The following is a 14,535-nucleotide window of genomic DNA, read 5'->3' as shown; positions in this document are numbered from 1 at the left end:
GTGACTGGTAATTATCTCCCACAATCATGTCTAGATTGTTAACTCGGTAGTTTAGGGAATTTAGACTGTTATTTGTATTAGTGGTTCAGCATGCTGCAATATTGTCTCATCAAATCGCATCCATTCTCTGAATCACTGTGGAGTGCATCATGTGTGGAATGTGATGAACGAAGCCCAGACTGGCATTAAATCTTCCAACATGGAATAAAATATATTGAAGCAACATTTACACCGTCTGATTGTATCATTTAAAATAAACAAAATGCAAACTAACTTGCTCTGAAAATTGGTTAATCAATAATTTACATTTTAAAATATCAATAAGGAAGTGGTGGTGGCTATTTAATATTCTCAACTTGCAGTTGAGCTTAGAAAACAAATCGATTTTTTTGTGATAAAAGCTGAAGAAATGTTCTCCTTTCCTAAGGTGGTAACTTGTTAGAATATGATTTCACAGATAGTTGAGGGCCCAACCCCTATTACGTCAGCTATATTGTACGTTGTGGCCATTCTTGCAACATTTTGAGACGACATATTGATGACTTGGTCTTTACTAGGTGTGGTTTTGTCCCAGACTCCATATGTGTACTTTCAGCAATGGGACATTGTAGAATGATTATGAAGGAGTAGCCTGACTGTATTTTGTTGCTGTAATACATTGACTATGAAATTAATTGAGTACCCCTGCATGTTCCATGCTGTTAACACAGCGCGCAACTGAGTTAGTGAAATCTTTAAAACAACAAGAGGAATAGATGATAGAGATGTGAGTAAGTTATTTAACTGGTGAGAAGTTATTTAATTAAGACTTGGCAGAACTAGTTCTAGCAGAATTAAAGAACTTGCATTTAAAATTTAAAAGACCTGTAAGACGGAGCACAGATAGGTGGGAGGAGAGAGAGGTGAAATTTTAATTGTGGGAATGTGTTCATCTACAATTTTTGCCAAGAATTTCACAGAGAAAAATGTAGAACATTCTTCCAGGAGATAGTGGAATTGAAATAGGTTTTGTGCGATGAGTTTGTTGGGGTAGAACTTTTGTGATGTATGCTTTTTTCTTAGATGGGGGTTGAACGAGGGGCTATCTAGGTTTGCATGGTTCAGTGGATTAGTAGTGAAATTAAATGATTCAGGCCTTGGGGGAAGTGTATTGAGGTTAAATTCCAGAGGGCATTTCAGTTTGATTTTGGTTTAAAAAAAATCAATTTGCATTTGAAGTTTGCATTTCCAAATGTGTTTGCAACATGAATGTTTTGCTCTGTTTATATGACAACTCTCAAACTCATTTTGATTTCATAGACTCCCAGCAAAACACAGGCTGTACATTCGACCAAGAATGCATTGGTTAGCACAAAATGTTTATACGTGCAATTGCCATTTACATTGCTTTGAACGCTCATATCTCCTTTGCTGCCTGTTAGATCATACAGTACCTCCGTTTGGTGCCTTCAAATTGAAATGTACTTGCTTTGTGAAGTAACAATTACGCCATGGGTTGAATGATATGAAACAGTGTGGCATAAGAGCTGTGATGTAAAGTGGTGTAAAAGATTGGCATGGATTCAAGGCTTACTGCTTTTGGTAGGCAAATTTGTTGAGTTATATCTTCTATATTGAGGTCTGGTGTTGGTAGCCATTTTAATGCTGCAGAGAAAATGAGTCTACACAACAAATTTAAATTCAGATTGGAGTCATATTGAATTAATCTGTCATAAGCAAAGTAATGCATTGCTAGGTTACTGCAGAAGCTTGACAGTTAAATGTACATTTGATATTGTCTTGCATGATACATTAATGAAACAAACACCATGAAATGTTTATTGCAGATATGCATTACCACAGTAATATCAGCCCCGGGATGTTGCAATAAGTTGGTTTTAAGGCTTCAATTATTAAACTGGTTTGAGACTAATATTGTGAAATTATTCTAGCCCTGAAGTCTTTGTTCGAACAACATATTGTATTTGATTGATTTGTTTTTGCTATGCATAACTGCAAAACTTCATTTTCTGGCAAATGTGTGTTCTCTTTAAGGGCAAGGAAACAGGTATAGTATTGATTACTTTGATTAAAACTTGATTCATTTTACGCTTATTGCAGTATTTTCATTCCTCTAACTGGCTTTCACATACTGTAGTTATTTTCATTTTTTTTGTTCATTTATAACTGCCTTCAATATGGTTTCCTTTTCCTTTGTCCCCACGGTTGGAAAAGTGCACTTGTGTTCTTTAATGAGAACTCAGTTTCTTTGAGCTGATGAGTGACATGTTCAAGGAGTGTCCCAATGCACTTGAACATGGAAAACGTTGTTCATAGCATGTCTCCAGGACATTCTGAAGATAGTTAATGTAACTTAAAGATATTAGGCATTCATGATTGTTGTGCGTGTGGATGTGTTGAGTGGCCAAATTCGTTTTACTAATATTGCTATGGCAGCTGGATTATGGCAATATTTCATTCAATAGATTTTGCAAACATCGGGGAATAGGGACTACAATTTTGCTTCAAGAATCTCTAACAGCAACTGTTTTGTAGTTTTGTAACCTCCCATGTACAGTAGCGACAATGCTAATCTATACTTTGTAGTTTCAGATGCAATGCTAAACTGATAGCATTGTAACAGCCTATATTCTGGTTACTATCTTTTAGTGACTATTGGTCTTGATAGTTATAAGCTGATTATTTCAAAAATAATTCAGTTGACTGGAAGGCTTTGAATTTATGCATCAGTTTCATTCCAATTTCCATTTTGCATTGGGAAACCGTAAACGTATCTTTTCAAGTTGTGTACGTGTTGCAAATTCCAAAGTACTTTGAGAATCTTGAGTGGGAGAAATTGTGGCGAAAACCTGCTTGTGGTGAACGCAAGTGCTACGTTTTTCTAAAAACCTGCTTTAAAATGTCATTTATACTTAACTGGAAAAAAAATCTGAACTTTCTTTAGTCTGGGAAAATATAGACTAACTTAGAGTTGATTCCGAACTCCAGATGTTAAGACATAAGGTTGTTTTTAGCCTCACTGTTATCAATTCCTTTCTCTATCTACTTTCCAACACAAGGCTGCCCTTAAATTCAGGGATAGAATCCCAGCATTAAACTTCTGTTCATGCAATTTGCAACTTTAATACCTTCTATAATCACATGTGTAACACCATCCGAATGGAAAATAATCCAGAATGGAAAATGGCTGTCTAGCCCCTGCCAAATGTAAAGCTAGATCCTGCTGCGTTCCAGTGCCACCCTTGTAATATTTTTCTTGTCTGTTGTAACAAAAACAGTTAGTAACAGATTAGAAAATGTCATTTCATGAGTGTAAAACTGCAGAATTGACTAGGTAGCAATTTTATAATGTCATTGACGTTCAGTCTACATTAAATTTAGCCCACATCCATGTGGGTATTACAAATCCTCTTGAAGCTTTTAAAAATATGCCACTGTTTTGAAGAGAAGGTTAATGCTGTATCATCTTGCTCTTTCTCTATTTTTAATACAACCTTTTTAAAGGGGGATTGCTCTCCTTGTTGCTCCAGGATAGTTAAACAGTGTCCTTTATTGTAGTGCAGCATTGAAGCCCTGGAAATCATTATATTCTTCCTTACATACTCAAAATGGAGCAGGTGCAATTGTAGCGAGCACTTGTCTAGTTTCCCAGCAAATCACTGACGATGCGCACTGGGATTTGGATTTGAGCCCTGGCTTCTTCAGGAACAATCTGGTACTTCTACCTGGCCATTAAACCTGTGGGTTTTTACTCCTATTATTTGAAATAATTATATTCAACATGATGTGAAGGCAAAATACAGCAAATTGATAAAATGCATGAAGTACCTTATTTACTCTTAACAGTTAAGAATCTGACTGAAAATTACAATAATAATAATAATAATCCTTGCATTTGATATAGCGCTCTTCACGTCGGGAGGACGTCCCAAAGCGCTTCACAGAACACAGTGTAAAGTGAATTGACTGTATATTTGTGGGCGAACGCGGCAGCCAATTGCACACAGCAATGTCCCACAAACAGTCATAGATTGAAAATGACCAATTTATTATTGTTTGTGGTTTTGGAGGGATTATTATTAGGCTTTGTGTGGATTAAGGAAACTTGCCCAAGGTTTCGCCCTCTGCCTGGAATTGAACTCAGGTCTCTCACTTGCAAAGTGAGTGCTCTAACCACTGAGCTACAGGACTCCACAATCTTCTTAAAATGAGATGATTATTCTAAAAAGGCCAGTTCTTATTACAACATTTATCATGGATGAAATGCAAGGCTATAATCATTTCCCTCACAAGAACATCAGAAATGCAATGGATTTCTATTCTGAGCTGTGTTAGTCATTATTCATCCTTGCCAACCTTGACATGACTTATTCCAGATTAGTACAACCAGGCTGACTCAGGACATCACTCCAATTAATTAGCTTCAACTAAACAACACTTAAAAAAACTAAAATGGGTTTTTAGTCTTAATAAGCTTGAGCTTAAGTTTGCTTCCAAGGTATTTTGCCCTTTTTAAATTATACAAATTGATTCCCTGTTTTGAGCATAAAAGTAAAAAGTGAGATATCACGCTCTGCAGAAATAAAATACATGTTTAAAAATGAATGTGAAAATAGATAGTGTATTATCTTAGAGCACCAACATTATAGATAAGTTCTTAGAATTACCTATGACAATTCAAGGTTGAATTGGCATTATATTCTAGCACAGGGAATTAACTAATTATTACACTATTGCACTGTAGCATTTCACATCAGTTTTGCGTATAGAGTTCTGCGACCAACTGAAGAAACAATATCTTCAATCCTGCATTCTCAAATGTCTCTTTGTGCTTATTGATGACCTTGTAGAGGACAGTATATTTTGTTGAGCATTTCTTGAAATGTCAGATGTTCCAAGGACTATTATTAATATCTTTAGTTTTAACTAATCATTTGATCAGAATTCTGATTTGTAATACAGATATGGCAGCATTTAACTCTATTTACTCTATGGCCAGCCATGTGTGAAGGTATCACCATTTCTTTTTTAAAATGAATCCACTTCCAGATTTTGGATTGAAGTAGAAACTTGAGAATAATGAACTAGCAAGTTATTCTATTCATTTTAAAAATATTTTAATTGCCTTTTTACTATTGGGAACTATGTGGTTTTATTTCAGGCTTTATATGGGTAGATGTATACTACAATAACCAGGACACTTGGATCCTATTCTATAGGAGTTCTGTAGAAATAATAGCAGAAGCATATCTAGATTTCTGCTCATCTTGCTACATGTTTGCATTTTATAAAGGGTAATAGATTTTTTCAATAGAATTAATTAGGACATTAGCATGGAGATGTAATATACACATGCAATGTCTGCCCACAGAAACAATGTATAATTAACATCATCTTATGCTCTCTCTCTCTCTTGTCCTTGTTCACCACTGGATTGAAGCTCTATTGCAGCAACAGCAGGCGTCAAATAATTACTATATTCAGCAGACTTCCCTTGAATCTTGTGCCCTCAGATCAGCACAGCCCATTTTGCTCTCTTGGCTTCATTGCTTTATGAGCTTGTTGGTTCACCAGTCTTTGTTTTTAGTAACCACTTGAAACTGTGCCAAGATATCTGCAGTCTAATTCTGGTTCTGTACTGCAGGTTCTCAAATAAACTGTAAACATCAATATAACTACAAAGCAACAAAGGATAAAATGTGTGTTTATGAGACGGTTTCACACCAAACTTACCTCCTTCACTCTACGGGCAGTGTTTGCTGATTTTGAGAGAAAAAAAAACATTGTTTTCTTTTGTTTGTAGTGTATGACTGAATACTTATTACAACTACGTTGGTTGGGTGAATATGTCTGCACCAATGGCTAGTTGCACCCAATGACCATTTTAATACAGCTGGAGTTATTTACCACGTACAGTAGCGGAGCAATTAAGAACGGGGAATTTAAATTTCCTGTTCCAAATCTTTGTAGCTGGGAGCTGAGGAGAACTGGCCACTTGATGGTCTTAATTCTATATTTATGCTACACTTTTTAGTGTGTGTTCAGTTTGAAAAATGATCAAACGACAGTAATGCTGACCTAGTATAATGGGGATATATTTCATAATTTGATTGGTTTGCCTTCTCTAAATCAAAGATTGAAAGTATTTTATTTGTGTGAAAAATATGTCTAGAGGTCCATGAAATTCAGCTTGATATAAGAGTTCAGGTACAGTACACTTTTCAAATGTGCTCTTTTGTACTGTCAGTATAATCTTGTTCAGTCCAGTGAAATGTGCAGTTGATTTCACACCATTTAAAAAAAAAATGTGCCTACACTGGGAATGTGCCTACATTGACATCCATTTTCAGCATCAAGCATTCCCTAAGTCAGGTTATGACACAAAATTGTAAGTCTGAATGAATCAGCTATCTATATCTTTTAATTTGAGCCCAGAAAGTACATTGCTATTCTGCTTTTTATAAATTTTTATTTATTATTGGCTCTATTTTTGTCCCAAAGCTGACATGTTGATGTGTGACGGCACAGTAAAGATCAATATAATTGATGGTTGTGTAAGAAATAATTTGCAGTTAGCAGCACATTCTGTTCACATTGAGGGGGCAAGAGAGGCTTCACTGAGATTGGAGTGATATTAGACAGATAGCTATCCATGTTGAGGATTGAGTGAGTTACTCATGCCTGATTCATTTGATTTATTTTTGTAAATTAAGGCCTGCTGTGTATTTTTAAGCCTCACGCTGACCGTTACAAGAAAGACTTGAAACCCAGCTGCTGTAATCTGCAAATTCAGTATAACAAAACATGTAGCAACGCGGACATTAGTAAGTTCTATGGTGGAGGTTGATTGGCTGGATTCTATCTTGTGGAGCAATACCGTCATGCAGAGTTTTAATTGTTTTTTTAAACAATTCAGAAAATATTTTTTTAATGATAAATTACATTGAATTGAAAAACTTAGACAAATTTGAGAAGTTGCCATTGGTTACCATATGTAATTTTCTTAGTTGTGTAAGGAGCTTCAGTAATCTACTGCAACTATATCTAATGTGGCTAAATAAGTGTAAATCTAGGGACAGTGGAAGCAGAAAATGTTATTTGTTTCAAGAACAAATTAGATAGATTTCTACTGGAAAATAATCTCATTTAATAGTTTGGGAGACGACATGTCAAGCGACTGCCAGGATGGTGGAAGGAGAACAGGATGAACTTTGGTCTTCATTTGCCTAGCAAATTCTTATGTGGCATAAAACTATATAAGTGGTTTATTTAACAGAAGGGAACGGAGTAGATTTCTTCAGTAAACTGCCCCTTTGCCCACTCCAAGTTGAAGTTTATAACTGCCAAGTTTCTTCCAACTGAAGTCTGATTTAGATGATGGCAGGTTTTGGTTTTCAAACACACATTTTCTATCTGTCTTTATCAAAGTTAGGATCCAAAAGATTACTTCAATGCTGCAAAGTAGTCCTTTCACAGTCTGCATCAATGCTATTTATGGTTTTAAGGAGGTTAATTACTTTACAATAATTGTCTGGTACTTGTAGCAGAACATTGTATGAGACCAGAACCTCTTAACCTGCACGCACATTGTTGCCTTTAGACAGGAGTTAGCTGAAAGCAAATCAAAGTGACTATATAGGTCCAACTTTAGAATTGCTAGCAAAGAGGTTGAATTACCACTCAATGCTCTTCCCTTTGGTGGTGCCTTTTCTGGCAGTCAACTGATTAAATCTTGTGTACTGTACCATACCATGCCTGCATTCTCAGTTGGTATGGAATACTGGCAGTTCAAGCGGCCCGTCACTGCTGGAGCATGGCAACTGATGTTCGTGCTCTTAAAAATACTTGTTTTGAAATGGTTTCTAAGTGTGCTACCTTCTCAGCTGTAACGTAGAAGGCTTTTGCAAGTAAACTCATTTGATTAAATCTTTCTGGGATATACGGCCCATTAAGTGATTCGCTAGATAGAGTGAGGATTTTATTTTCATTAATTTGTTATTGTGCCCATGGACTAATCAGTAGGTACAGATGTGCAGCAAGTGTACCAATTGGCAGCTACTTCTGACCCATATACAGTTTGAAATTTATCTTTCCAACCTATTAATTGTTTTCCAATATCAGTGCCTTATATCTTGGGTTGTAATTTATTGTAACCTTAATATTTAATTTATTTTTTTGTTTTAAGATTTTATTTTGTTACTACAGTAATATGCATTTAGATGTGACCTGGGACGTCCTCCTGACGTGAAAGGCACTGCATAAATGCAATTTGTTGTTAACTCCGCTTTGCACATTCCATCCAGTGCAGTGAATGTTGCAAGCTCTACAGTATGTGCAGTGTTTTATTCAGTCAGATTGCTCAGAATAAATGTTTATTTGAATCGTGTATCCTTGAGAGGTTTATATCACCTCTTTTCAAATGGCTTGAAGCTGGATCCAGTACTCATTAAGGAAATGGGTACCTCTAGTCAGATTTCCCAGTGCAATAAAATGAATCAAGTGGCTTATTTGTGTCTTTGTTTCCTGTGACATTGGGTATAATACAGTTGGTTATGTTAAATTGAGTAAAAAAAAGTACAGAATTGGGAAAGTTACTGAATTTATATTTATAATTCATGTGAATTTATATGCAAGGATATTAGATCTATTTCCAGTCCAGTGCGTATCCTTCAGCAGTCTTAACTGATCTTCATTGTATGAAGTCTATTATGGGAGGAAAAAAAGATCATGTTAGTTAGAACAGTAGCTAGTTAACTAACAATCCAAAATATTTGCCTATAGATGGTGTCAGGCTAGCCACTTCCACACATTGAAACCAGCTTCTTATTGTGCTGCCTTAAATATCCTAGTTTGCACACTTGTGGAGTTCCAAAACATTAGAATAGTTGTTGTCTTCTTAACAGAGTATATTTAATATCTTCCCCTTTTCTAATAGTTCCAGTTTGAATTATTCAATTTGTACTGTGGTCCACTTACATTCATTCAATCGCCCTTGATGCATTAGATGATGGTAACTGCACCAAAATGCAACAACTGGCATCTCAGCCAGAATAATTCATTGGTGATTAGTTGTCTTTTCAAGGCAATTCCTGGCCACCATCTGTTTTGTATAAAATAATCATTTGACAAACCTACCTCATCGCCGCAGTCATTTTATCATTAAATTTTATCCAATGCAATTTCAGTGCAGACAGATCATCACACAATCAAATCTACCCAAGGACATTGTTTACCAATCATCTAAGTCTTTAAGACCACGATAGTGCAATTTTTTTTCTAATATTAACATTCTTGGGGATGAAATTGTGCTCATTGATTAATGTGATAAAAGTGTGTGATTGCACTTTGAAGATCGTGGTTTTCAAAACTTTCTTAAATGTATATTTTGGTAGAAAGTGTGTGAATCAAAAGCTTATAATGCAAACCAGGGCACATTTTGTGCACCTGCAGGACTAGACTGCATGGTTTCTCACTGGGCTGGAAATTGTTGAAACACTCATCTTACTACTGTCTAGAACCTGCATATTGCTTCCAAAACTAAATCTGGAAAAGCTTAAACTTCCCATGGATGGGTAACTGCTAGAGAAATTGCAGTATTTGTTTTTCCCACTTAAAAGTTCTTCATTGCAATTACTCTTATCAAGTTTGCAATACCTGAACACCATTAAAAATCCCACATTGTGCAATTCATAATACGCCACTTTCCATTTCTGTACCAAATATTGTGATGTGCTTTCCTTAAGCTAAATGTACTGATAGTTAACTTCTTAGAATGAACTCTTTGTTATAACCTCTCTAAAGTTAAGAGTATTCTCCTAGATTAAGGCTGCTTTGACTGCTCTGTTACTGCGTTTCTACTGCCCTTCCTCCAGCTGGGTTTGTCAAGTCACCTTTGTCAGAAACTAAGCTGACAGGAGACACCTTCGAGCTGTACTGTGATGTGGTAGGGAGCCCCACACCGGAGATCCAGTGGTGGTACGCTGAGGTGAACAGGCCCGACTCGTTTAAACAACTGTGGAACAACGCTCGGAAGCAGCGGGTTTCGATAAACACCGCTTACGGCAGCAATGGAGTGAGTGTGCTGCGTATCACCAGGTTGGGCCTGGAAGATACAGGTACTTACGAGTGTAGGGCAAGCAACGACCCCAGAAGGAATGACCTCCGGAAAAATCCAGCCATTGCCTGGATACGAGCTCAGGCCACTGTTGTCGTCCTACCAAGTGAGTGCTACATATAGTGGTCCTGTACATACCATTGGTGAAAAAGACCAATAGTATGTGTTCCTGTGTCATTTCGCACCCCCCCCCACCCCCCCATATCTTGTCTCCTCCAAAAAAACCTACCCTTCTGCGTTACACCATTGTAGACCTCCGTTCCCCTTTAGTACTCCAGAACTGCTTGTATTGTTGCAAGGTGCCTTGCCTCTCCCTGATGATGTCTTCCAGTATGTGCAACTCCTTATTAGAAGAAACCTAGAATTTAGACCTTGCTGCTGTTGTAGCTAGTTCAGCTTTATCCGTATAGTGTGAACTGTAATGTTTCTGACCAGATCCTGACCCTTTCTAAGTAAACACATTCTCTGGTAAAATTGTGAGCTTTGTAGTAGTAGTTTTTTTGTTGTTGGTATTCATATTGAGCCTTTTAGTTTTTTTAGATGAAAAATCTAACTGATCAATTTTCTTTTTGAAGCAGCTGAGACCAGCTTCTGGAGTGCTGTTGAATGTGTGGGTGTTTGTATATAGGTATTGTATGCTGGATGCTAGACAGATGGCATAGCGAACTGCAAAGCGAGGCACTCTGAATGCTAATAGGTTTCTGTGGCTAGCGGGGCAGAAACATTATTGTAATGTGGTTTCAAAAATAAGATTTTTGAAAACCACCATTATAATGCAGAGCTGGAATTGTTTAGCGTACTCGCTATCTCAGTTAATTATCCTAAATAAGGAATTACAGGGCATTAAGCGGACGTTAAGTGGAGTTTCACTATTTAAATAGCTCTCGTAGTCTCTTTGTGTGTTAATGGCTGCTAAGATTCAGCTGCCTCTTAAATGAGGCAGCTTTTTGTTCCATATCCTGAGGGCGAAATGAATCAAACTGTAGCAATAAGCAGTACAATCTAAGTCTACCTGTGATCATTGAATGTCTCGCATCGCTAGGAGTGGTCTGACCTAGGCAGCAAGCTTCCTGCAGATGTATATGCACCAAACAATTGCTAAAGTTGTACCAAACATAATACTTTTTTTTATTGTTTTGGCTGCTATACAACAACCTTGGCTTAAAAGTTGTACCCAGGTTTTCACTTCAGAACTGCAAATTGTATGAAATATATTTTGCTAAATAATATACATCCAACATAAAAAAGACTTGAATTCTACTCATACACCATATCAAACCTCCTAACTTTGGGCACCCAGTGTGGATGCTTTTTTTTGTGTGAAACAAAATCGATTTGCTGAGTATCAGAGTGTGCTTTTAATGGAATCTGAAAGCTTCAAATATCCTCAAACTCAAAACAATTTAACCAACCCAAATAAAGCAATATTAGTAGGCGTTTTAATTTTAATTTCAAGGTGGTTATGGTCACTAATGATCCTCTGCTGTTGGCAACTTAATACTGTTCTCATCGTCAACTTTCAAAGTGTTTCTAGAAATAAATATCTACTTGAACAGATGGGCTATTTTATTTATTTAACCTTAACAAATACTCTATATGTTCTTTTTGGACACTGCAAGTGTCAAACCATCTTTCTATTACTGATGATCATCACCTACATCTATGTAATTTTCATGAAATCCAGTGTTGTTAATCTTTAGATTGATTGAGAGCTCAGCTCACAGTTCTTAATTCCATATTTTTTCCTGAGAATGACACCCAAAAAAATCTTGGGGTGGAAAGAGACCCAGGGAATAGAAAATTGCATTTCTGCCATTTTGTTACAAGTCCGTGCTTCATTGAAGGTAGGTGGTGGCATAGATTTTCAAAAGTGCTTCAGACTAGGTCTAACAGTTAAGTCATTTCAACAGACCTCAAAAGTCCAAATGTCAGATTTGTGAAACACCTGTTCTTATTTTGTTTCTAAATGAACATTTTACTGCCCTGAGATGGGTGTTTAAATTGCATCTACCATAAAATCTGAGACTTTCTTAAAAACAATTCTTTGCCCCGTATCTAACCAGACAAGGTCTAAGCATTCGGGAGAAGTTGCAACAGCTTTCTACTATTGTTAATACTAGTTTATCCCAGTTTGAGAAAGTACTGTACCTTTAGGAGAAGAAAACAAATTTGAATGGAGGGAAGCTTAAAACCCTGGTTTAGTTACCAAAGATCAAGCTGCAGACTCCAAAACCTTTTGTGCTGCTTATCAATTAAGCCAGCCTCCTTTTAAACACCCTGGATAGTGGGGAACAGTCAAATTCAGAATTGGAGATGTCGCATTATAAAAGCTTTCAGGTTTGGGAGTTTCTCTTAGCGTTTTGGACGAGATGAAACTGTTACACCATTTACCAAACACTTGCATAGAATCCTTTGTTTTTTTCAGTAGTAGTGGTAAGTTACTCAACTAGCTAAAATAGGACGACAAAGACCAGTTTCATTGGTGAGTAGACACTGAAGACAATGATCCTGTTATTGGCAGATTCGTTTACCCCATGCATTAACTATGCTCTTACCCGTCTCTTGTTCCCAAGAGTATAGTTGTTGTGCTAGTCTGTCTGTCTGTCTGTCAGATATTTCCTAGTGGTGATAGTTCTGAAAGCCAAAGTTTTAATGGGATCATGTCTTTGAGATTTAGTGACTGCAATATTAATAGTGATTGCTTTTCAGTGTAACGTGGTGAAATGTATACAGTGCTTCTCTTTGACGTTTATACTGGCTGGGGTCGATAAATTGACAACAAAGTCATAACTTGCACAAAATCACCAGGAGATGTAGCTTTCTATTAAAATGCACTGGATCTTTGTGTCCAAATGCAGATGATACTTCAATGGCAAATTGATAGCAATGGAAAGGTAAAACCAAACATTTTGGCAGGTTCATCTATCAGTGTAAAACCAGCCTGTAAAGTGCCAAATGGGAGCCTGTTAAAGTAATGTACAATTCACGATGTGTAGTTTTACTGCTCAGGCCTACTCTGCAGTCCGTTATGATGCCTGTCAAGCAACTCAGTAAAAATCAAGTGAGATCACAACCTGATCTTTAAAGCTGCAATATATTATGACGCCACAAATGTATTTCCATATGCATGTTTTACTTTGATTGTTTTGTTTTCCAAGTTGATGGTTTTACAGGAATAGAAAATCAGCAAGCATTTTATTCAAACTGATTAGTAAGATCTTCAAAACTCCAATTTAGCAATGTTGATGCTGTGCATATGCATTCATTGCTTTCCTCTTAATATGTGTACTATCTCTCGTACTACCATTCAGTTTTGATTGGAAAACAGATGGCGGTGATGGTACAAGAGGCAGCATGGATTACACATTTTACACATGTTTGACTGTATGTATATAGCCGTAAGTGCCATTCATTGCCACAGATAGTCCAAGTCCCCAGTTAACACTACAATGTTCTGGCAAGTAACTCATGATACAGTTTACTTGTCAGGAGGACAGTGTTGCATTTCTTTGATAGTTCCTTACCTAAGATGATTAAGTAAGCAAATTTAAAATGCAGTATGTATATTTAATTGTGTATATGTATTAAATTTGCCTCTCCTGCAGTGAGCTTCAGTAATTTCAATATATCAGCAGCATTCTTAATGGAGTAGGGGTAAAATATTGATGAGTACAGAATTCATGCAACATATCTACATAGAAAAGCTCAAATGTTAAATATTCTGAGAAGAGAGCCAAGGTACCTTCTGTATATTTCCATGTGACTTTTTGACAGAATAATCCATACAACCACTCTTTAGCATGAAAATGCTTTATGCTATAATGCATCAACATTTGTATGCTTGTAGGAATTTGAGGGAAGAATCTACGCCGTAAATGGACTGAAATCTGTGTATCCATCTGATGTATTTGCATTTTGTTTAATACGCCAAATAAGTTCTGAGCTGTTCATCTAATCTGTTGCATTCATATAATATATTGCAGCTACCCTCTAAGTTTCTTCAGATTTTTTTAAACAAAATAATTTAATTCCATTAAACTAATTCTATTATGAGTTTTTACGAAAATTTTTGCATTGATGGTAAATTGCATATTTCAATCGGAAAGGATTTCAGCACTTGAATGAATGTCTGTTTCAGCACACTGTGGAAGGTATTGGCCATGTACAACTTATGGCCTTTTTGATAAAAATGTTTATTTTCATTGTTTTTATAATTTATTTTTACATTTTCTTTAGCTGGGATGGTTGCTTTTTGTTATGTTCTTGCTCTGTTGTGTAACTCAGCTTCTTTGACAAAGTCCACAAATTATTTGACAAATACCATTGGGTGTTTTATATAACCCTTGAACAGTTGATAGTTCTGCATCAAATGTACAAGATACTGTTGCTGCTTTCGAGGAAATATGAATTCTGTATTGTAA

General features: G+C 36.4%; 1 protein-coding gene across 4 annotated transcripts in view; it reads left to right on the top strand.

Moving 5' to 3' along the window:
- nptnb (neuroplastin b) overlaps positions 1-14,535 on the top strand; it is a 99,372-nt gene that overhangs the window by 55,142 nt on the left and 29,695 nt on the right. For 2 of the 4 annotated variants that reach the window (XM_042342907.1, XM_042342906.1), the window contains exon 2: positions 9,873-10,220. The exons of the other annotated variants lie outside the window; for them this stretch is intronic. In XM_042342907.1, the coding sequence (XP_042198841.1) occupies positions 9,873-10,220 (348 nt within the window). The remainder of the gene's footprint in view (positions 1-9,872; positions 10,221-14,535) is intronic. 4 annotated transcript variants of the gene reach the window in all.

Source organism: Callorhinchus milii, unplaced genomic scaffold (assembly GCF_018977255.1).
Source record: "Callorhinchus milii isolate IMCB2004 unplaced genomic scaffold, IMCB_Cmil_1.0 Scaffold22, whole genome shotgun sequence".
NCBI lineage: Eukaryota > Metazoa > Chordata > Chondrichthyes > Chimaeriformes > Callorhinchidae > Callorhinchus > Callorhinchus milii.
This window is presented reverse-complemented; position numbering and strand designations above follow the sequence as displayed.